This window comes from Rhinoraja longicauda, chromosome 4, assembly GCF_053455715.1.
Source record: "Rhinoraja longicauda isolate Sanriku21f chromosome 4, sRhiLon1.1, whole genome shotgun sequence".
Classification (NCBI taxonomy): Eukaryota; Metazoa; Chordata; class Chondrichthyes; order Rajiformes; family Arhynchobatidae; genus Rhinoraja; species Rhinoraja longicauda.
In genome coordinates, this window is record NC_135956.1 from 21,409,325 (window position 1) to 21,433,201 (window position 23,877).

A 23,877-nucleotide genomic window follows, 5' to 3' on the forward strand; every position below is an offset into this window, starting at 1 on the left:
TATCAGTGATTTGGATGAAAACAGCAAGATTGGCAAGTTTGCAGATAATACAAAAGGGGTGGTTTTGCAGATAGTGAAGATGGTTGTGAAAAATTGCAGCAGGATCTTAATTAATTGGCCAGGTGGGCTGCGGAATGGTTGATGGAATTTAATACAGAGAAATGTGAGGTGTTGCATTTTGGGAAGACTAACATGGGCAAGACCAACACTGTGAACAGAAGGGGTCTGGGGAGTAGGGTTGCCAGCTGTCCAACTCCCAAATAAGGGACAAAATGTGACATCACCGCCCGCGCCCCACATGACCTCACCCAGCCAGCGGCCACGTGCTCCTGCTCCACCAATGGCGACCGCCCAGGCCCAGAGGTGGGTTGCTACGCAACCTCCATTAGGCGAACACACTCGGCCCTGCTCCACGAACACATTCTGTTAGCCTACAGTGTCCGGGCCTACAGTGTCCAGGCCTACAGCAGCCCCCGGGCCTAATACAGGGCAAGGGACAAACAAATTTAGCCCAAAATATAGGATGTCCCGGCTAATACGGGACAGTTGGCAAACCTACTGGGGAGTGCTATCGAGCAGAGGGATCTAGGACTGTAGGTACATAGTTTGTTGAAAGTGGCAACACGTGTGGATAGGGTGGTCAAAAAGGTTTTTGGCACATTGGCCTTCATCAGTCAGAGTATTTAGAAGTTGGGAGGTCATGTTGTGGTTATATAACCTGTAGCCGAGACTGCATTTAGAGTATCTTGTTCAGTTCTGAACACTATGTATTTGGAAAGATGTTGTCAAGCTGGAAATGGTGCAGAGAATATTTATGAGGATGTTGCCAAGGACTCGAGGGCCTGAGCTATTGGAAGAGGTTGAGTACGCTGGGACTCGATTCCTTTGAGTGCAGGAGGGTGAGTGCTGATCTTGTAGAGGTGTACAAAATTGAGAGGAATAGATCAGGTCTCTTGCCCACAGTAGAGGAATCGAAAACCAGAGGCCATAGGTTTAAGGCAGTGGGGGGGGGGAGGAGTTAAGATTTGATAGGAACCTTAGGGGTAACTTTTTCCACATAAAGGTGAATGGAACGAGCTGCCGGAGGAAGTAGTTGTGGCGGATACTATTGCACGGTCTAAGAAACATTTGGGCAGGTACATGGATAGGACAGGTTTAGAGGGATATGGGCCAAATCCAGGCAGATGGGGCAAGTTGGTTGGTGTGGACAAGTGGGGCCGAAGGCCTGTTCCCACACTGCATCACTCTATTTTTGAATTCTAGTTAATATAAACAGAGGACACTGGGATTTACAAACTCTTGGCTTACTTGTTGATGCTTTCTGTACTGAATTTACACATGAGTGTGCTTCCTAAGTTTGCAAAACTATATGTTGGTTACTTCATTGAATATTGTAAATAACCATTTGATGTAAATGTCACTTTTTGTTTCACTGGTCCATTTAACATTCACACCAGACCTGCGCTCGAGAATAAATATGGCTAATTGGGCAGGGTTTAAATGTTGGAGTACATTTTAACGTTGCATCCTATCATATATATTTTTTCCTCATGAAGTAAGCTTCAAATCAAATAAGCTGATTATTTTTACCAACAAATGAATAATGAGCCTGCTACAAATCTCAGACTTGAGTAGCAAACATCTAATGCCAATCATCAACATAAAAGATTGTAAGAATGTTGATTATTACCTCTCCACTGCTGAGGCCCAGCCTTTGTGCAGATTGAGGTGTCATCCTCAAATTGATTGCACCAGCCATTGAAAATTCCGGAAGAAATTACAACCTTTCAGGCAAAATGTTAATTAATGCTTTCATAAAACCACACTTTTTAAAAACAGAATTACTTTCGAACAATGAACCACATTTGGTTATACTGTTTGGAATTTAAAAAATGTAATTGAGAGCGTTAAATGTGGAGATTGTGTGCTTGATTCTCAACAATCAAAATAGTTATAGTTATCCGTTTTAAATACCCTTGCAATGATTTGCAAAAATACAAATAATGCAACTCCCAAGTTCAATCCAGAAATGAAACAAATCTATTATGTTAATGTAGTTGATAAATGCTTGACTGTACCATATGTTGAAATTGCAACTAATAATTGAAACAGATTGCACAAATTACTTAGCCAGTTTCAATGAGATGCCAGCCAGCTGCAGTGCGCCTGTGGGAAGGATTGAAGATTTATGCTTTGTAAAGTTCCGTGCCAAGGGGCTGGATTTCTCTGAGCAATAGAGACATTTAGAAGTAGTTGAAAAGACCTTCAGAAGCCGCGACATAGAAACATAGAAAATAGGTGGAGGCCATTTGCCCCTTCGAGCCAGCACCGCTGGACCTTAGAGATACAGCGTGGAAACAGGCCCTTCGGCCCACTGAGCATCCCTTACGTTAATACTATCCTACACATTAACGACAATTTACAATTTTACAGAAGCAAATTAACCTACAAACCTGAACATCTTTGGAATGTGGGAGGAAACTGGAGCATCCAGAGAAAACTCGCGTACTCACAGAGAGAACATACAAGTAGTGTAGAAAAATAACTGCAGATGCTGGTACAAAGAGAACATACAAACTCCTTACAGACTGCACCAATAGTCAGGATCAAACCTGGGTCTCTGGGGATACCCGGGTATCCTGGGGGTAGCAACTTCATCGCTGAGCGCCCCCCCCCCCCAAGAACTGTAAACAAGTATTTTCCATTGCTTTGGGGAAATTGGGCACAGACTTAAAAGAACAATAGTTTGGTGGTTCCCAAAGAATATGATTGAGTAATGTTAACCTCTTGGGATTCATAGTTTATCCATGATAGACATTATTAGTTCTTGTGATTGTGACCAGAATGGTTCTTGTGCTTCTCTCTTTGACTTGAGACTTTCTGAACATTGAATGAAACTAGCCTTTAAGTCTTGCCATTGATCCAGATTACTTGGGCAATTAGCAATGCCCTAAATGCATTGTTGCAGCTGAGAATTGCATTTTAACAGTTTGTATTTTCTCCCAGTTTGTCAAATTCGCAAATATTGAGGAAGACACTGCTTCATACCATAGACGTTACGATTTCTTTGTGTCTCGATTCAGCGCAATGTGCCATTCTTGCATTGATGATCTGGATACCAAGACTAAGTGAGTACAAAAGGCTGTCCTAAATTTAGGTGGTTTTTTTTGTGCGTTTCTTTTCGTTATTATAAAATTGTTTTCAAATATTATCCTGCATTGCAGCTATTTTGTAACAGAAGGTGCTCAAAGATCCAAAAATATATTTTTTTCCTCGTACTTTACAGATGACATTCGGAATCAAATAAATCTTGATCTGATTAATGGAGACAGGTTTTCACATAACGCCTTCACACAACTGATAGCAAGAGTTACAGATCCCAGTTTTTAAAAATAACTCGCTCAAAACTTGAAATTTCTGCGAGTAAGGGTGATAATTTAAACCCTGGAAAATGTGCTAATTATTGCAGGAAAGTATTCGGATGACGCAAGCCATGTTTCAGTAGCAATGTTTCTATTTTTGTTCGGTTCGGTGCAGAGAATATGTAAAGCTTGTCGGTGGCTGCATATATTTAATTTGGAAGCTGATGGTTAGTGACTCAAAAGTAATCTTGATCCACATTACAAGCTAATGATTTGCAGCACGTGTCTTGCTTTGATTGGGTGTAGGATTATTTTGGATTTAGTTTTGCACACTTATATTGAAGTTCTCAAGTTTGTGGATGATATTCAGTGACCTTCAAAGCCACTTGTGCCAAACACAAAGTGCTGGAGGATCTCAGTGGGTCAGTCAGCATTTGTGGATGGTAAAGATCCTGCACAAGTGGGTCAGGATCCTCCTTTAGAGTGCTGCTTGGTCCACTGGGTTCCTTCAGTACTGTTTTGCTCAAGATTCCAGTATCCACAGTTGAGCCCACTGACGATACATTGTTGTACAAGACGGTTAGAAACTGATTTCTAGTATTTGCGAGACACAAGACCTGTCTCCCCTTCTGTACTCCCTTCCCACCTACATCTGGAACGCTTTGCATACCATCCATAGTCATAACAGACTACTTTCCTTCATAAGCAAACAGCGAGGGACAAATAATAGATAGGCACAAAATGCTGGAGTAACTCAGCGGGAGTTATGGATGGTTAATGAAATTATGGATGTTTAATGAAAAGTAATTAAAACATTTTGCTTAATGAATCACCCTTTACTGCAAATACCTCATTGATTTAAGACTAAATAAGTCTCTAAAAAGGAGTCTGGCTTACGAAAATTTCCGATACTTTTTGATAACTGCAATGTGAAAGGCAGAGATGACCACCTATTTAAAATTGCAATTCTGTCATTTGGTGGTGTTGAAACTTGTGGTTTATTTTTAAGCAGTGAAGATATTTTATAGAAACCCAGACAACTGAAGTCCTTTGTAACATAACACTGTTCAAACATTTTTTGGCAGAAGTCAAGAAAGATTGTTTATGCCAAAACAAAATCTGGATAGACAACCACAGCTGGAATATCATGGGCAATAGGCATAACATTAACAACGAAAAAATCATTTTTGAAGCATGGGTTGTTTTCATCCTATACCCCCTTCACCTGATGTGCTACTTTCAGGCAACCACGAACATCTACTCCCAGATCTCTCTGTTCTACAGCACTCTCCAGGGCTTTGACATTTACTGTATATGTTGAAATAGAACTATGATTTGTTCTGAAAAAGTGTGGCATCTTACGTTTTGTAATTGGATGACATAGGGTGCAAAAGATGCAATGGCACCATTTTATCTATCTTTGTTTGTTAGCATTTTGATAGAATATTCAGTACAATCTATGGCATTCTCCTGCATTAATTCAAATAGGAGAGGCGATTAGTTGAGAGATTTGTTAAAGTTAAAAAGTTTAATAATGGATGGTTGTTGAAAGGATAAACTCTTTGCTTTTGCTGACAGGATCAGGATTGCAGGCATCAAGGGTATTCAAGGAGTCGTACGGAAAACTGTGAATGATGAGCTGCAGACTATAATCTGGGAACCTCAACACATGGATAAGATTGTTCCTTCACTTCTTTTCAACATGCAAACAACAGATGAGCTTAGCAGGTAAGTAAGTCTACAACCAGAGGGGAATTAGACAGAATGCAATGAAAACCTTCGAAGGCTTTTCTAGTTCCAGTTTCCCATGAAAAGGGAAGGCAGGTTTGGTTTGTAAATTCAGCATCTCTGGATAGGTGATGATTCGGGTCGGGACCCTTCTTCAAACTGATTGTACTGATGGAGGTGGGGGTGGGGGGAGCGTGTGGGGAGGGGTGGGAGGAGAGAGAAAGCTGGTGGGGATGGGACACAATCTGGCAAGTGATACGTGGATACAGATAGAGGTTTTTGATTTGCAGATGGTTTGACAAAGGCCAGAGATGAAAAGACAAAAGAGTGCGATAAGGATTAAAGGACAGAATAGACATAAAACGTCAAGCCAGAGGAAGGAATACAGGCGGAAGGAGATGGGGGAATGAAAAGTGTGTGTGATTCCAGGGGGAGCACAGGAGAGAGAGTGGGGGAGGGGGGTGGGGGGGTTGTAAGTTAGTTACCGAAAAATGTAGAATTCAATGTTCATACCATGGGGTTGTAAGCCACCCATGCTGAATATTAGGTGCTGTTCCTCCAGTTTACATGTGGCCTCACTCTGGTACTGGAACAGGCCAGTATAGAAAGGTCAGTATGAGAATTGGAAGGGGGGTTCAAACGCTTAGCAACTAGGAGATCTAACTGTCCTTGGTGGATCGAGCGCAGGTGTTCCGCAAAATTGTCTCTTGGTCTACGCTAGGTCTCGCTGATGTAATGGAGGCCACATTGGGAGCACAAAATGTAGTAGATTGAGGTAGGAGGTGATGCAAGTGAACCTCTGTCTCATCTTTAAGGACTGTTGGGGTCCCTAGATGCATGTGAGCGAGGAGATATAGGGACAAGTGTTAGGGACATCTGTTGCGTTTGCTGGGGAAAATACCTGCAGAGGGAGTAGTTTTGATGGGAACGGATAAATGAAGCAAGGAATATAGGAGTGAACCAAGGAGACAGTGCTCAACACTTGCACTGGGTCCACCATGGCCTGCTAGATCTCCCGGTTGCTAACAGTTTTAATTCTCCTTCCAATTCCCATACTGACCTTGGGGGGACTCTTCCAGGCTAACATCCCTAACAACAAGTCTCTAATTATATCTGGTTGGCTCTGATGGGCAAGCCAAGTCAATGCATGACCAGAAACGGATTCCAAAATTGGCACTCAGCTCCATGTTTCATAACAGCAAAAGATTGCCACGTGGACAGAGACATCTATTCAAAGCCCCTTTGGGGAATAAATGTAACATTCTTGACACTCAGGAATCCCTGGACATAATTCCGAATAATGGAGGTGAAACATTCAGGATGGTACTGAGAACCTCTATAACATTTGGTATAAAGTTTTGGTTTATTATCTTGGTAGTTTCATCATTACCTTTATTGACAAAAGCCCTTCATTTCAATTTTCTTTAAATGACTTCAATTCCAATTTCAATTCTCCTGCCGTTAAGATTGAAACTTGCTTCTCCCAATCGAAAGTTCAAGACCCTGTATAACCGTCTGTTAACTTGTGTTGTTTACTATCACAAGCTGCCATCATTTAACATTTTACAAAATATGTAGATTTTCCAATAAAGGTGCCTCAACTTGATTTAATTATGTAAAGCTGAAAGCTGATGGGAAATATGTTAGCTGAGGATCTATGACAATTTAATGGACAGTGTTGCGCTCCAATAAATAGAAGTATATCATCTATTAAATACCTTCCACTTTGTATAATTCTTTGCAAATAATATTGACAGTGGCAATACTTGTGGGCACTGGTTGAAATATTTCTTCTACAAATTGAGAATACCCATGACTGGATTACAAACGAAGAAAGTGAGTGGCCGTAGATGCAATCGCTCGCAAGCCAACGCATAACTAATGGCGCGAGTATACAACTTTGCCTCCCCCATCCTAGTCATCGTACTAGTTTCACTGTCATCCTGCTGAGTTTCACTGTATCATGCCAACAATGGACCATGGCAGGCTCCACCTTACCTTAATCATCTTTGCTTCTTGCATTTCTTTCATTCGTTTGTTCTCTATTACTCATTTCCCTCTCCCCTGACTCAGTCTTAAGAAGGGTCTCTACCTGAAACATCACCTATTCCTCCTTCTCCAGAAATGCTGCCTGACCTGCTGAGTCACTCCAGCCTTTTGTGTCTATCTTCAGTTTGAACCAGCATCTGCTGTTCCTTCCTACACACTCCCTCATATTTTACTTTGACACAAGTCCCTACCGCAGGAATGGCTGCAACAAGTCGAGTGAGTGACAAACAAGAAGTCCTGGATCTTCAGGAAGCAGGAAAATTCAATAGTTAAATTTGGATGGATTAAAGATAGTTGTCGACTACTGCTTAAAGTGATGTTGTTTTAAACGTTTGTTAAGTGGATGTGAGCCATATGATGCTGCTCCAGGCTGTTCCCCATTTGAACGATAACTTCCCACCGACGGGTCTCGCTGGTTACTTCACGGTGAAAGTTGTATACTCGCGCCATTAGTTATGCGTTGGCTTGCGAGCGATTGCATCTCGGCCCCAATGCCGAGTTGTTTCCTGCTTCCTGAAGATCCAGGACTTCTTGTTTATCACTCACTCGACTTGTTGCAGCCATTCCTGCGGTAGGGACTTGTGTCAAAGTAAAATATGAGGGAGTGTGTAGGAAGGAACAACAGATGCTGGTTTAAACTGAAGATAGACACAAAAGGCTGGAGTGACTCAGCAGGTCAGGCATGTTCCAAACAAGTTCCAGAGACGTCAATGAGTTTGCGGAAGTGGTTACGGACTTCATTGCACCAATAGCCGATAACATCGTCCCCACGGTAAGGGTTAGTATCTTTCCTAATCAAAAACCCTGGGTGGACAGGTCTATTCACGTTGCCTTGAATGCTCGCACCGCTGCTTACAACTCCGGCCTGGCATCCGGCAATATGGACGACTACAAGGTAGAGTCCTACCGACTGCGAAGGGTGGTGAAGGACGCAAAAAGGAGGTACAGGGACAGGATGAAGTTGCAGATGGAGCAGCAGGACATCAGGTGCCTTTGGCAGGGGCTACGGACTATAACTAACTACCGGTGCAGCCCCCCCTCAACCAGAAGTGCCGGCACCTCCGTAGCTGATGACTTGAACTCCTTCTACGCACGGTTCGAGACGGGCAACATTACCCCTAGCTCGCCGTCTAAAAACAACACCGTCAGCGCGCTGGCTAGCGAGGCTGGAGGGGGATCCACCGCTGGGGATGTGCACACATTCTCGGTGTCCGAGCACGACATAAGGAGGGCTCTGACGCGGGTGAACACGAGGAAAGCTGGAGGCCCAGATGGTATAGCTGGGCGAGCACTAAAGTCTTGTGCCACTCAGCTTGCTCCAGTGCTCACCACAATATTTAACCTCTCCTTGGCCAAGTCCGTGGACCCTGCATGCTTCAAAAGATCCATCATCGTACTGTGCCAAAGAATGCCTCTCCAGCTTGTTTGAATGACTACCGACCGGTGGCCCTCACCTCGGTGGTCATGAAATTCTTCGATAGACTGATCAAGAACCACATCTGTGCCTTCCTCCCCTGTAATATGGACCCGCTGCAGTTCACATACCGTCTGAACAGATCCACGGATGATGCGGTCTCCCAGGTTCTGCACACCGCTCTCTCGCATCTGGACAGCCAGAAGGGGGGCTATGTGAGGATGCTGTTCATTGATTTTAGTTCAGCTTTCAATACAATAGTCCCCCATCAGACTTGCTGAGAAGCTGCTGAAACTGGGGCTTAACACTCCTCTGGGTCCTGGACATTCTCACCGCCAGGCCCCGTATGGTCAAGATGGGGAAACATACTTCTAACCCCCTCACCCTGAACACAGGATCCCACCAGGGTTGCGTCCTTAGCCCCCTACTGTACTCCCTGTACACACATGACTGTGTGGCCAGGTTCAGCTCCAACTCCATCATCAAGTTTGCTGATGACACTGTGGTGGTGGGCCTGATCTCCGATAACGATGAGAAGGCCTACCGGGAGGAGGTGGCTGATCTGGCACTCTGGTGTCAGGACAACAGCCTCCTCTTGAATGTCACAAAAACTAAGGAGCTGATTGTAGACTTTAGAAGGGCTCAACATCCGAGGACGTACACGCCACTGGAGTTAAATGGGACTACTGTGGATAGGGTGAACAGCTTTAAATACCTGGGAGTCCACATCACAGAGGACCTGACATGGACAACACACATTGCCGTACTGGTGAGTAAGGCAAGGCAGTGCCTTTACCACCTCAGACAGTTGAGGAAATTTCTCTCTGAGGATCCTTCAGTGCTTCTACTCTGGGGCTGTAGAAAGCATCTTGTCCGGGAACATCACAATCTGGTTTGGGAACAGCTCTGCCCAGGACAGGAAGGCTCTGCGGAGAGTAGTGCGTTCGGCTGAACGCACTATGGGAACTACACTCGCCCCCCTGCAGGATCTATACATCAGGAGGTGCAGATCCAGAGCCAGCAACATTATGGAGGATCCCTACAACCCCAGCAATGGACTGTTCCAGGCAAACGCCTCCCCTGTCGCGCTGTGATAACAGGATGAGACGTAGTTTCTTCCCACAGGCCATCAGGACTGTTAACTCTCATATCACCAGGGACTAATTTAATTAACTGTATTAATTTATTTTTTGTGTTAAAATTTTTTTTTTCTATTCTGTTTTGTAGTTTAGCACAATCCGCAGGCGTTGCCACTTTCATTTCACTGCACATCTTGTATATGTATGTGACAAATAAACTTGACTTGACTTGAATGTCTGCCAAGGGATAGATGGATACAGGTGAGACATAAAACTGCTAGATGGATTCCATCAAATGCTAGACTATTATAAAAGTCTTGTAATTTGAGAAATACATAACGTGTTTTACTCACTTCTGAAAAGACAAGGCTGCACCCTTGAAAGATGGATCTATTTTTGTTCTGCAACTTTCATAAATTATAACAGCTTTTGTTTTAAAGAATGAAGAGTTGTACTGTGAAAGTCTGAGCAGAAATGCTGGTCAAACAGGCCTTGCCCAGTGACTGGGGCACGGATTGCTTTGTTATCATTTAAAGTCAGCATCTTTTCCTTTATAATGCAAGGTGACTTTTAAAAGATGAAGTATTGCAAGTTGCCTACAATCCCTGTTGACCTCCAAAGAAAGACCTTGTGTGATCCGCCAATGGCAAATTTCAGGGGCAAAAAACAAAAAAACAAACATTGCAACCAGGGCCTTCTGTAATGTAAATGCAATCGTTCGGCTGGTGAAAACAAGGTCTGTGCACAAAACCACAGAAAAGTGATTTTGGTTGTAGTCAAATATATTTGATCTATTAAACCTTTTAAAAATATTAATGCCTAAACTAGTGTGCATTTGAAGTTCTATGCTGAGATGCACAGCGAGTGAAGTTTTGAGATTGAGCCCTCCTTTGAAATGGAGTTTGGGATTGCATACAAGAGGCCTTGTCCCTTTATTCTGTAGTTGATTTGCCACAATAATCATGTATGTTCTGATGTTATTTATTTTTTAAACAGTTGACCTCCTGAGAACTTTAGTTACATAATAATTGCTGCTACTAATATCAGTGATTTTTTGCAAAAAGTCACAATTGCTTGCAGTGCCTGTTATACACAAATTTTAGGAGCAGTTTACAAACGCATGCATTACCATTGTTTTTGATTCTTTCCCCTTTTGGCATTCTACATATTGTTTTACCGTCAAGCATAGTTTAAACTGCTTTGTTCAGGCAGAAAATGAGCAATGAGAAAATTGGGATTAAGTAACAAGGTAAAGAGGAGAAAACTGAAGTGTTCTTTGATTCATTACAGTTCTTCTTGTAGAAGATGCTCAATACTTTGTAAGGAGTTGTAGGGAGAAACCATTAAAGCCGATGGGCTTCCTGTTCAAATGGATGTTCTTCATTCTACTTGGCAAGGTTAAGAATGTGGTGGAGTGGAGTGATTTTAGTTAAGTATAAATGGTAGATTAGACAGCAAATTGTACATATTCTGAAATGGCATTGTTTCAGATTGCTGGTCAGTTGTTGTTCATTAGTCAAGAGTGTTTTATTGTGACATGTCCCAGATAGAACAATGAAATTCTTGCAGCAGCACAACAAAATATGTAAACATAGTACACTGTAAACAATATAATAAATGTTCAGTGTGTGTGTATAAGCATACGTACACATGGAAAACAAACTTACAATAATGGTCTATGTAGTTCAGAGCTTATTTGAGGTTGTAGTGTTTAATAGCCTAATGGGTGTCGGGAAGAAGCTGTTCTTGAACCTGACATGCCAGTTTTCAGGCTCCTGCACCTTCTTCCCAATGGTGGTGTGGGTCTCTGATGATGCTGGCTGCCTTTTTGAGGCAGCGACCCCAGTAAATCCGTTCCACAGTGGGGAGGTCAGAACCCGTGATGGACTGGGCAGTGTTCACAACCTTTTGTAGTCTACTTTGCTCCTGTGCATTCAAGAGCAGAACCAGGTCGTGATTCAACCAGTCAATATGCTCTCTACTGTATACCTGTAGAAATTCAAGAGAATCCTTTCTGAAATACCAAATCTCTGTAGTCTTCTCAGGAAGTAGAGGCGTTTCAGGCATTATGGGTTAGTAGAAGATGGTGTAGGCGAATAGGGAGTGGGAGAACAAAACAACAGTGTTTTTTGCTTGCTGTTCATTTCTTTGCCACACTACCCTTTTTTGGTTTTGCTGTGATAGCAGAAGAAATATCAATAACACATTCCTGTGCATCTGCTGCATAATTGGACTAAATGTATTACTAACATGCACAAGATTTACTTAATGAGCCATGATTTTCCTGGGAACTTGAAAGGCTAAGAATTAAGATGTTGAAAGGAGAACTCCTTGGGGGAATAGAAAGTCATGCGCTGTTGTTTAGACTAAAATAATTGGAGATCTCTCCTCTATCCTTGGCTGTTAGGATGCGTAGGATTTTAAAACCTCAAACCTCCATGTGAAATTGTTTTTTGCTTTACCGACTATCTGGTTTGATCCATTTATTATCAATCTAATGTGCTACAATGTAAAAATAATTTGTAATGCTATTTCTTTCACCTTTTAGCATGAACAATCCACCATCGATACCACGAAGTGCTGATAAAGATGAGAACCCTGCTACTCTAGCAGAAAGCTGTTTTCGAGAATTACTGGGCCGCGCAGCCTATGGTAACATGAACAATGCCATCAGACCTGTACTAGTGTAAGTCAAATAGTGTTTAGTGCAAAATATGATGAGGGAAAAGAGAGTAAAACCTGAAAAGGCAGACAGGCGGAGGAGGAAGGTAGCTTTGATTGAACAGCGTGTTAATGTAAGCATGGGGTGTGTGCGTGGGGGATGGAGTGAAATGCAGTCGGTGAGCATTGTAAGGGTTGCTCATTAAAATGGAAGGGGACAAATTGTAAAACATCCTTGTGTGGCAGTTGGTGGTTCAATTGTGAGATTTGTTTTTCCTCGACTGGAGAAATGGAGAGGTGAGGGAGGACTTTTGTCAAGTTAGGTATGAGATGCTGGCAGCATGAGGGAAGAAGCCGGCTGATTCATAGAAACATAGAAAATAGGTGCAGGAGTAGGCCATTCGGCCCTTCGAGCCTGCACCGTCACTCAATATGATCATGGGTGATCATCCAACTCAGTATCCCGTACCTGCCTTCTCTCCATACCCCCTGATCCCTTTAGCCACAAGGGCCACATCTAACTCCCTCTTAAATATAGCCAATGAACTGGCCTCAACAACCTTCTGTGGCAGAGAATTCCACAGATTCACCACTCAATGTGTGAAAAAAAACTTTCTCATCTCGGTCCTAAAAGACTTCCCCCTTATCCTTAAACTGTGACCCCTTGTTCTGGACTTCCCCAACATCGGGAACAATCTTCCTGCATCTAGCCTGTCCAACCCCTTAAGAATTTTGTAAGTTTCTATAAGACCCCCCCTCAATCTTCTAAATTCCAACGAGTACAAGCCGAGTCTATCCAGTACCATCGAATACCACCTGGTGTTCAGAAGTGAAGCCATACTGTAAATGTGACAAACATCTTGCTGTGGTAGTGCACATGTTGGGTGGGATTGGGGAAGTCCAGAGACTCAATCTGAAATGAAACTGCCATGTGTAGTACATTTTTTAACATTAGTATAAAATTAATATGTTCATATTTCGATGTTGTGCTTAATTGTCCATGAATGTAGAATGGATGCTAATCCTTTTGTTCCAGAATTAATTGTAGTAGCATTTTATATGCGTGCTTTAACCCATGGGCAGATAGGAATAAAATTATTTCATTACAGGCTTCATGTGTGTAAGTTTTTGACTAATCTTGTGAAATTGGAGAAGAATCAGAGAAACCTGCAGCACAGAAACTGATTCATTGAGCCAAATTTATCCATGTCAGCAGTGATGACTACCTATACTAATCCTATTTGGCTGCTTTAGGACTGTATCTTTCTGCATCTTTATTATCTAAATACCTCTCTAAATCCTCTTTAAACTTTGTAATTGTATATACTTACATAAGTTCCTCTGGCAGCTCATTCCACATATTCACCGTCCTCTCTACAGTTAAAACCTAACCCTCAGATCTTTAAATGTCCATTCTCTGACCTAAAATCTGTGCCCTATAGTTCCAGACTCCTCTGCCTTGGAATGATTCTGGCTATCTTTCCTATCTCTGCACCTCAAAATATTATAAATCTCTAAAGTCACTCCTCAGCCTCCTATGCTTCAGAGAGATGAAACCCAGCCTATCAAAACTCTCTTCCTAAATATAGCCCTCCATTTCAGACAACATCCTGGTGAATCTCTTCTGTACGCTTTTTATTGCTTCCATGTAATGTGCCAACCAGAACTGTGCACAATATTCCACGTGTGTTTTAACCATTGTTTTGTATAACAGCAACGTGACATCCCGGCCCTTATACTCAATGCCTCCATCTATGAAGCAGTATACCAAGTGTCTTTTTCATTACCCTGCCTGTCTGCGTTGCCACTCTCTGGGAGCTATAGACTTGTACCCCATGTCAATACTCCTAAGATCCCTGCCATTTGCTCTGTGTCCTACCAGAATTTACTTTCATAAAATGTTTTACCTCGTACTTGTCTGGTACGAGGTAAACATGAGTTCACAAGCATTTAGAGTTGGTCGTACCTAGATTTTACAGAAGTGCCCGTTGGAGAGGGGTGGGACGTGTGAGGAGGTGGTAATGGTGGGTTGTGTGAGCTACCCACCAATTACTTGGTGAATATCTTGCCCTGAGTGCCAATGTCTATCTCTCCATGACGTTTACTTTTGGCCATGCCAAAGTTTAATGAGACTTTCAAGAGACCCATACTGAGCAACAAAGCAGACTGTGCTATTAGAAATTAATTAATTTCATTTGTGTCCTATATGTTTATAATACTGTAGATTTTGGGACTTGGTTGGGTTTTAAGCAAGTCAGTTGTAATGAAGATGAGAGTCTCACTGTTGATTCCTATGATGGGTACCTTTGAATGTGAAGATGGAACATAGAGTTCTTGATTGAATAGCTTCATTTAACAACTGCATTGGCTCCACTTCCTAGGTTATCCAAATAATAACTGATTTTCTGAAACGATGACACAGATTTAAACGACCATGTGCTATTTACCTTAATGTTGGTTTTAAAAAAACAGAGCCTGGTTTTAAACCAATGATATAGGCATGTAAAATTGCAAAGCATTGTATACTATACAGTGCCCTCCATAATGTTGGGGATAAAGACCCATCATTTATTTATTTGCCTCTGTATTTCACAATTTGCGATTTGTAATAGAAAAAAATCATATGGTTAAAATGCACATTGTCAGATTTTAATAAAGACCATTTTTATACATTTTGGTTTCACCATGTACAAATTACAGCAGTGTTTATACATAGTTCCCCCCATTTCAGGGCACCATAATGTTTGGGATACATGGCTTCACAGGTGTTTGTAATTGCTCAGGTGTGTTGAATTGACCTTTTTCCAGAACTGTGGTTGCTCTTTTAAGTACTTCTTGGCAAACAGTAACATGGCCATCCTATTTTTGCGGCTAACCAGTGGTTTGCATCTTGCTGTGTAGCCTCTGTATTTCTGTTCATGAAGTCTACTGCGGACAGTGGTCATTGACAAATCCACACCTGACTCCTGAAGAGTGTTTCTGATCTGTCAGACAGGTGTTTGGGGATTTTTCTTTATTATAGAGAGAAATATTTTGTCGTCAGCTGTGGAGGTCTTCCTTGGCCTGCCAGTCCCTTTGTGATTAGTAAGCTCACCAGTGCTCTCTTTCTTCTTAATGATGTTCCAAACAGTTGATTTTGGTAAGCCTAAGGTTTGGCTGATGTCTCTAACAGTTTTATTCTTGTTTCTCAGTCTCATAATGGCTTCTTTGACTTTCATTGGCACAACTTTGGTCCTTATGTTGATAAACTGCAATGAAAGTTTTCAAATGTGATGGAAAGACTGGAGGAAAGACTAGGTGCTGAGAGCTCTCTTATACCTGCATTATGGAGGCAATTAAACACACCTGCACAATTACAAACACCTGTGAAGCCGTGTGTCCCAAACATTATGGTGCCCTGAAATGGGGGGACTATGTATAAACACTGATGTAATTTCTACATGGTGAAATCAAAATGTATAAAAATGGCCTTTAATAAAATCTGACAATGTGCACTTTAACCACATGTGATTTTTTTAAAATTACAAGTCTCAAATTGTGGAGTAATGGGGCAAAAATAAATGATGGGTCTTTGTTCCAAACATTATGGAGGGCACTGAATAGTCTGTTTGGTAAGAATATCTGAAACTAGAGGGGGCATAGGATTATGCTAAAAGTGAGGAGATTTAAAGTGAATCTGAGAGTTAAATGTTTTCACTGACTACTTAGTATCTTGAGCTACTGAGGAGGTAGTGGAAGCAGGAACATTTAAGAAGCATTTGGAAGGCACCTGAATGACCAAGGCTTAGAAGGATATGGAATTGATACAAGCGTGTAAGATGTATAAGTAGTCGTGATGGTCAGTATAGATGTAGTGGGCTAAGGGATCTGTACAGTGCATTCAGAAAGTATTCAGACCCCTCCACTTTTTCCAGATTTTGTTACGTTACAGCCTTATTTTTAAATGAATTAAATTCATTTTTTTATCATCAATCTACATATACTACCCCATAATAAAAAAGCGAAAACAGGTGTTTAGAAATTTTTTCAAAGTAATTAAAAAGAAAGAACTGAAATATCACATTTACATAAGTATTCAGACCCTTTACTCAGTGCTTTGTTGAGGCACCTTTGGCAGCGATTACAGCCTCAAGTCTTCTTGGGTATGACGCTACAAGCTTGGCACACCTGTATTTGGGTAATTTCTCCCATTCTTCTCTGCAGATCCTCTCAAGCTGTCAGGTTGGATGGGGAGCGTTGATGCACAGTATTTTCAGGTCCCTCCAGAGATGTTCGATCGGGTTCAAGTCTGGGCTCTGGCTGGGCCACTCAAGGACATTCACAGACTTGTCACAAAGCCACTCCTGCGTTGTCTTGGCTGTGTGCTTAGGGTCGTTGTCCTATTGGAAGGTGAACCTCCGCTCCAGTCTGAGGTCCAGAACGCTCTGGAGCAGGTTTTCATCAAGGATCTCTCTGTACTTTGCTCCGTTCATCTTTCCCTCAATCCTGACTAGTCTCCCAGTTTCTGCCGCTGAAAAACATCCCCACAGCATGATGCTGCCACCACCATGCTTCACTGTAGGTATAGTATTGGCCAGGTGATAAGCAGCTTGGCATTCAGGCCAAAGAGTTCATTCTTGGTTTCATCAGACCAGAGAATGTTGTTTCTCATGGTCTGAGAGTCTTTTAGGTGCCTTTTGGCAAACTCCAAGTGGGCTGTCATGTGTCTTTTACTGAGGAGTGGCTTCTGTCTGGCCACTCTACCATAAAGGCCTGATTGTTCTGAGTGGAGTTCTGCAGATATAGTTGTCCTTCTGGAAGGTTCTCCCATTTGCACAGATGAATTCTGGAGCTCCGTCAGAGTGACCATTGGGTTCTTGGTCACCTCCCCGACCAAGGCCCTTCTCCCCCAATTTGTCAGTTTGGCCGGGCGGCCAGCTCTATGAAGAGTCCCGGTGGTTCCAAAGTTCTTCCATTTAAGAATGACGGAGGCCACTGTGCTCTTCTGGACCTGCAATGCTGCAGAAATTGTTTTATACCCTTCCCCAGATCTGTGTCTCGACACAATCCTATCTCGGAGGTCTACAGACAATTCCTTCGTCTTCATCCCTTTGTTTTTGCTCTGACATACACGGTCAATTGTAGGGGCCTTATATAGACAGGTGTGTGCCTTTCCAAATCATGTCCAATCAATTTAATTTACCATTGGTGGACTCCACTTAAGTTGTAGAAACATCTCAAGGATAATCAATGGAAACAGGATGAACCTAAGCTCAATTTTGAGTGTCATAGCAAAGGGTCTGAATACTTATATAAATGTGATATTTCAGTTATTTCTTTTTAATTACTTTACAAAAATTTCTAAACATCTGTTTTCGCATTCTTCATTCTGGGGTATTGTGTGTAGATTGATGATGGAAAAAAATGAATTTAATCCATTTTTAAATAAGGCTGTAACGTAACAAAATGTGGAAAAAGTGAAGGGGTCTGAATACTTTCTGAATGCACTGTATCTGTGCTGTACATATGTTTTAGGGCAGCATCGTGGTGCTGCGGTAGAGTTGCTGCCTTGCAGCATCAGAGAGGCGGGTTCGATCCTGACTTATGGGTACTATTGTCTGTATGGAATTTGTCCGTTCTCCTTGTGACGTGGGTTTCCTCCAGGTGCTGTCGTTTCTTCCCACTCTCCAAAGACGTACAGGTTTGTAGGTTAATTGGCTTTGGTATAAAGTGTAATATTGTCCCTAGTGTGTTGGATATTGTTAGTGTATTGGGTGATCGCTGGGTAGGCAGAAGGACCTGTGTCTGCTCTGCATATCTGAAGTGATTTTTTTAATGAATGTAGTTCATTTATCTAGCTGGTAAGATGTTTTCTCTTTCTCTGGGTTGTTTATTGAATCTTTCTCCAACTATGAAAGGATCAGAATTTCTTTAGCTGGTTTGAAAGTAGAAGCCAATTAAAAGGGAACAATAAGCAGACAAATGACATTTTACTTGTCCCACAGCTTGCTCAAACCTTTAACTAGGTGACGAGAACTGGCGCTTTAATCTGCTCGATCTTTGTTCACGTCAAAGAAGTAGCAGATGAAAGAGTTGTTGTATAGCCAGTAACTGCTGTGAAATGCTAATTTCCTTATTTAAAAGTTGCATTGCCTGTAATGAAAGTATAACACTACAATATACATAAATCAAAGCAGATCCATTTTCTCTTGGTTAATTTGTGGAAATGTTTTTTATCATTCAGTCCATATTGGTGTGCTTGAATTGTAAAATGACTTAATTCTTACACATTTAATTGATGATGACATACTTTCAAAATCAGTTATTAAAATAAGATACTTTGTAATATTTCTGAATATTTTACTTTAGACAAACTGTAAGATGTGGAAGTGATTGATCTTTAAAGATCGCTCTGTAGCTCTTTGCATAACATTGAATTAAATGCGAAATAGACACAAAATGCTGGAGTAACTCAAACAGGCCAGGCCGCATCTCTGGAGAGAAGGAATGGGTGATGTTTTGGGTCAAGACCTTTCTTTAGACTGCAGTTCCTTCCTGCACATTGAGTTACATGTATTGTGAAACAACAGGGCAGAAATTCTTATTTCTCAGTTTATGCTGAGATCGCTCTGGATTTTCTCCTGGTGTTACTTCAGAGAATGTTCGAAACAAAACCTTGCGAAGCCCACTGCCCCATGTGAAAGATTAACCGGAGTCAGTTAGCTAGAACTGAGTGAATAGTGTTGGCACTGAGCAAAACCCTCAAATTTAAGCATGCCACAGCTCATTTTCTTTTAACTAATCTCTGTATTTTTACACCACTTTCTTTGAATCCAAGTCAGACAATAGTGAGACATCTCCTATTGGACATGTTTTGCTGTCTCAACTGCTGACCATCGTTTTCGTACCACCTTAATTTGTTTGACCTTATCATTTCAACTGCCATGGATACACTGTATGAACGGTGATTACTTTTAAAAGGCATTTTAGACTTGTTAGAACAATTATCACCTTTCCACACCCTTCAGCCACTCCAACCTTGCTTCGGCACAGGTGCAGCACTCCAATCACTTTGGACCAATCCCCACTTCATCAACAAACCCAGAGCAATTGTAGTCTGGGTAGCTATTCCAGGTGACGCAAATATTCATTTGCACCCCCTCCAAACTTGTCTACTGCATTAATTGCTCTCAAAGTGGCCTTGTCGACGTCAGCAAGACGAGACGCAGACTAGGTGACCAATTTGCCCCTGCATTCTTTCCTCAATTCCCATTCCAAGTTTTCGGTTGTATACCGTTTCAACTCCCCTTCCTGTTCCCAAAATATCCTTTGTGTTTGGCTTTCTCCACTACCAGGGTGAGGCCCATCACAAGCTACAAGAACAGCCGCGCATTCCACATGCATTGTCTATGATATGAACATTGAATTTTTCAATTTCAAGTAATCTTTGCCTTCTGGTTTTTTCCCTTTTTCAATTTTCCTATGTTTGTTCCCTTACCCATATTCTCCAGTCCCCACTAAACACCCATTTTGTTCTCCCTCCCCATTATTTTATCCACCACATTCCCCCATTTCCCTCGTCTAATATGGTTCCATCTGCCCTCACGGTTTTCGTCTTCCTTATCATTTTCCAACACTGCTAGCCTTTGTGCTCTCAAGTATCACCTTCCTAGCTGGCCCTGCTTTCACCCTCCCCTCCATCCGCCTGGCTCCATCTACATTTTATGCCTGCTTCCACCTGTCATCCACTCTCCCAACTCGACCCCTCCCTTGCCTTCATCAGCCTGTGATTCTCCCTCCTTCCTTGGTCCACCCATCAGCTCCTGGTCCCTATCTTGTCATTCCTTCCCTCCTCTTTATACTTGCTATCTTCCGACTCCATTCTTTGCGGGTGTGGAATTTCAAGCTGAAATGTCAACAAATCTTTTCACCTGCAGGAAAGGCACTGGAATCTTTGGCTTTATATTAGAGGAATAGCAGAAAAATCCACGAGGATACTCCAACACTTAGTACCTTTTTGCATTTGTACACCTCATATTTGAGTGGCACAGCATTATCACTGCTGCTTCACAACCCAGTGGCCCAGGTTTAATCTTGACCTGGGGTCTGTCCTTTATATAGTTTGCAGATTCTTCTTGTGATGATGTGGGTTTTCCCCAGGTGCTCCTGCTGTCTCTCGGGTCCCAAAGATGTACTGATTAAGTTAATTAATCACTGCAATTTTTTTTTTTTAAATTTGTTATTGAGTGGCAGAAAAAAAATGGGAGAGGAAGTGAGTTGGGCAACTGAGAATGGATTACATGCAGATAAACAAGGAATAAATCGAAAGGGAATGCATTGGGAGTCTTAAAGCTGTAATAGAGTATGCAAACCTATCTTCATCCTTACCAAGTGTTCTACTTTTGTCTTGTCCTCATTTGATTATGTGACTGTTCCCCACAAAGGTTGTGTGGAAAATTTGACCATTGGTTCCCAAGGGCAGAGTTCACATAGTGAGAGATGCATTTCACAGAAAAGTATGTTCTTATTTTGTCCTCCCCACTCTGCTTTTACCAAAACAAGGAAAAAGGAACTAGAAGCCAAATTTTTGGGAATCTAATGTAAATGGTTAATGACTTAAAGTCCACTGCAGTGTAGATATAAATGGCAACCATTGCAGTTCAATGGACAAATAAATAATTGAATCGTGAGCTGAGGATGTCAACTAGTTGTAAGGTTGCACACATGCTTATAGCTTACTGGAACTAGTAAGAGGACAAAATAAGAACATACTACATTCACTGCCGGTAAAATAAGTCACTTTGAGTGACAAAATTGTTTTGCTGCTTGAATTTCGAAAATAATATTAATTCTAAATAATGTATGAAGCAGTAACAAAAGTGGATTATTGAGTTAAATTTATGATTTTGACATTGGTAGTACTTTTAAAGCATTTCCTACTGGGATAGTAATTAATGCAATGTAACTGTGCCAATTTTGTGATAAATCGCCATCCAAACTGTAATTTAGCTTTTGAGTACAGAGTTGTGGAGTCTTAGAGCTGTACAGCTTGGAAGCAGAGCCTTCCGTCAACCTTGTCCATATCAACCAAGTTGTCATACTGGACCCAGTCTCTTTTCAGGCTTTTCCATTTATTGTATAAATCCTGTTCTGGTTTGATAAACCAAAGTCCAACACCTCTCATTTGTCAGAGTGTGTACTTATTTTCTCTGTTTTGACTGGACCCATTATAAACCTAGTATGATTATTAGTTTCTGGAATGTATTTTTTAATTTTATTTTGTGGCATTTATAGGCATTTAGACAACCATCAACTCTGGGACCCAAATGCATTTGCTGTTTCCTGCTTTAAAATTACAATGTATTCCATACAGGTATGTGTACAATATTTTACAAATGGGAAAAATGTGCAGTTCTATTTATTTTTAAAATCATTTTGTTACTTTTTCTGCAGCTACTTAAGTGCACTATAGATGAAAATAACATTTTGAAAAGTATTGTTGAGTCTGGTGTCAATATTCTGCACATTTGAAGCCATGGAATTAAACAATTGAATATTTGCAGCGTTGCTGAGATTTTTAAAATACAAACTTCTGGAAATGTTTAGCAGGTCTGGTAGTGTCTGTAGAAAAAGAAACTGGTATCAATTCAGCTTGAAGATCCTTCATCAGAATTGGGAAAGATAAAGTTGATTTTAATTTGTAGAAAGGGAGGCTGAGGAATGTTTCAGACAAAAGTAATATCTCTAGTGTCAGGTAAGAGATGCCACAGGGTTAAACTGTGAGCATGGTCACCTAGTGGTGGGTTAATGGAAAAAGTTAGTCTGAACAAAACATCGAAAAGGCAATAAAATGTGGCAGTTACAGTGTAAAAATACAATTAATGTAAATCGTCATTTGTTTCTTCTCTGACCTGAATGTGGCCTCCTGCAACGTTATCACAAAACCCAATATAAAGAACCCCATACAAGTTTGAGGGACAGCATTTCACCTTCCATTTAGGCATAGTGTAGCCTTCCTGACTTGAGGTTGAGTTCTACAACTTCATAACACTCTTTCTCTATCAGAACTGGCCAGTCCATTTGTGATATATGCTCAGTTTCCTATTTAGTACAGACTAAACTATCTGGTATTTTACAATTTTTTACCCTATGTTCTCACCCAAGCTATTGATTCCATTGCTTTTATACTTTGTAAGGATTCGCTCTAACTGTTCACATTTACCCATCAAGAAATGTTCTTGTTTACTGTTAGTCTCCACAACAATCCTAAGGTATTCCCTTTATGTTATTTATTCCTTCCCATCCTCTGCAACTTGAAATACCCTTTTTAACTTTCTATCGGTTCTGGTGAAGGGTCATCGATCGGAAAAAATCCACAAATGCTGCCAGATCTGCTGAAGGTTTCCAGCATTTTGTGTTTTGTTTTAAACCCATAGGTTTGTTTTATGTTGATCCATTTGTAGTGCAGCAGTAGTGTTATGGGGAGAAGGCAGGAGAAAGGGGTTAGGAGGGAGAGATAGATTAGCCATGATTGAATGGTGGAGTAGACTTGATGGGCCGAATGGCCTAATTCTGCTCCTATCGCTTATGACCTTATGCAAAATAAAGTAACATTTTATCTAATTCAAGATCTACAGTGAGATCAAGTATTACGTGTTAATACTTGATGGTTGAAAGGTTAAATTACGCGTTTCAGCAAATTTAAATTGTTCAGCGTATTTTCATTTTGAAACTCCATTCCTTACTGGTATGAAAATATTTTGTAGTGTCTCAATTGTATATGCTTTAGGTCTGCTTGTTACAATATATATCTAATGTTACAGGCTCAACATTCTCATCATGTGATTCAGCAAATTCTTCGACACCTGGACACTCACAACAAGGATTCCCCGAGAGTTCGAGCTGGCATTGTACAGGTCCTTTTAGAGACCATTACTATTGCAGCCAAAGGTTCTGTTGGTAAGTAGGGTGAACAGTGGACGAAAGAGTAAATGCTAAGATACTTAACAATGCTGATTGTTTGAATGTTCACTGCAGATGTAACGGTGGGGGTTATGGCTTAATAAAGGGAGTGGGGGGGGAGGGGAGTAGGGGGTAGGTGGGAATGGGGTGGAATGGGGATGGGGGGAGTGGTGGGGGAGGGGAGATGGAGTGGGGGGGACGGTGCTAGACCAATGTAGGAGAGGCTTTGGGTCCATGGCTCGCTCTGGCTAAAGTGCTGGCGGCACAGGGCTGAGGTGAGTCGCACCCTCTCCCCTTCCCTGTCCCCCCTCGCCCGCCCACGGCCCCAGGAGACATTTCCCGTCCGGCAACGGGCTATGTCAGTTGGAGAGGGTTCCCGGGCCCACAGGATCGTCAGTTGGGGGAGGTTTGCCCCAGGAGAGGACCGCTGGAGAGATTTGGGCCCAACGGGTCCACTTGGTCTAGTTTCTTCTAAAATTCAGTTTTGCATAGAACAGTGGATTCGTACAATGTAGAAACAGATCGTTTGGCCTACCTTGCCCATGCTGACCACGTTGCCTACTTATTCTAATCCCATTTGCGTGCATTTGGTCTGTATCTCTCTATGAGTTTTTAATCTAAGAAAGCTAAATATATAATTTGA

The 23,877-nt window shown here is 41.7% G+C and overlaps 1 protein-coding gene across 3 annotated transcripts in view; it reads left to right on the forward strand.

Annotated features, from left to right (window-relative positions):
• efr3a (EFR3 homolog A (S. cerevisiae)) overlaps positions 1 to 23,877 on the forward strand; it is a 97,775-nt gene that overhangs the window by 40,076 nt on the left and 33,822 nt on the right. For all 3 annotated transcript variants that reach the window (XM_078397323.1, XM_078397325.1, XM_078397326.1), the window contains 5 exons: positions 3,007 to 3,128; positions 4,941 to 5,090; positions 12,181 to 12,318; positions 21,567 to 21,645; positions 23,096 to 23,231. In XM_078397323.1, coding sequence (XP_078253449.1) covers positions 3,007 to 3,128; positions 4,941 to 5,090; positions 12,181 to 12,318; positions 21,567 to 21,645; positions 23,096 to 23,231 — 625 coding nt within the window. The remainder of the gene's footprint in view (positions 1 to 3,006; positions 3,129 to 4,940; positions 5,091 to 12,180; positions 12,319 to 21,566; positions 21,646 to 23,095; positions 23,232 to 23,877) is intronic.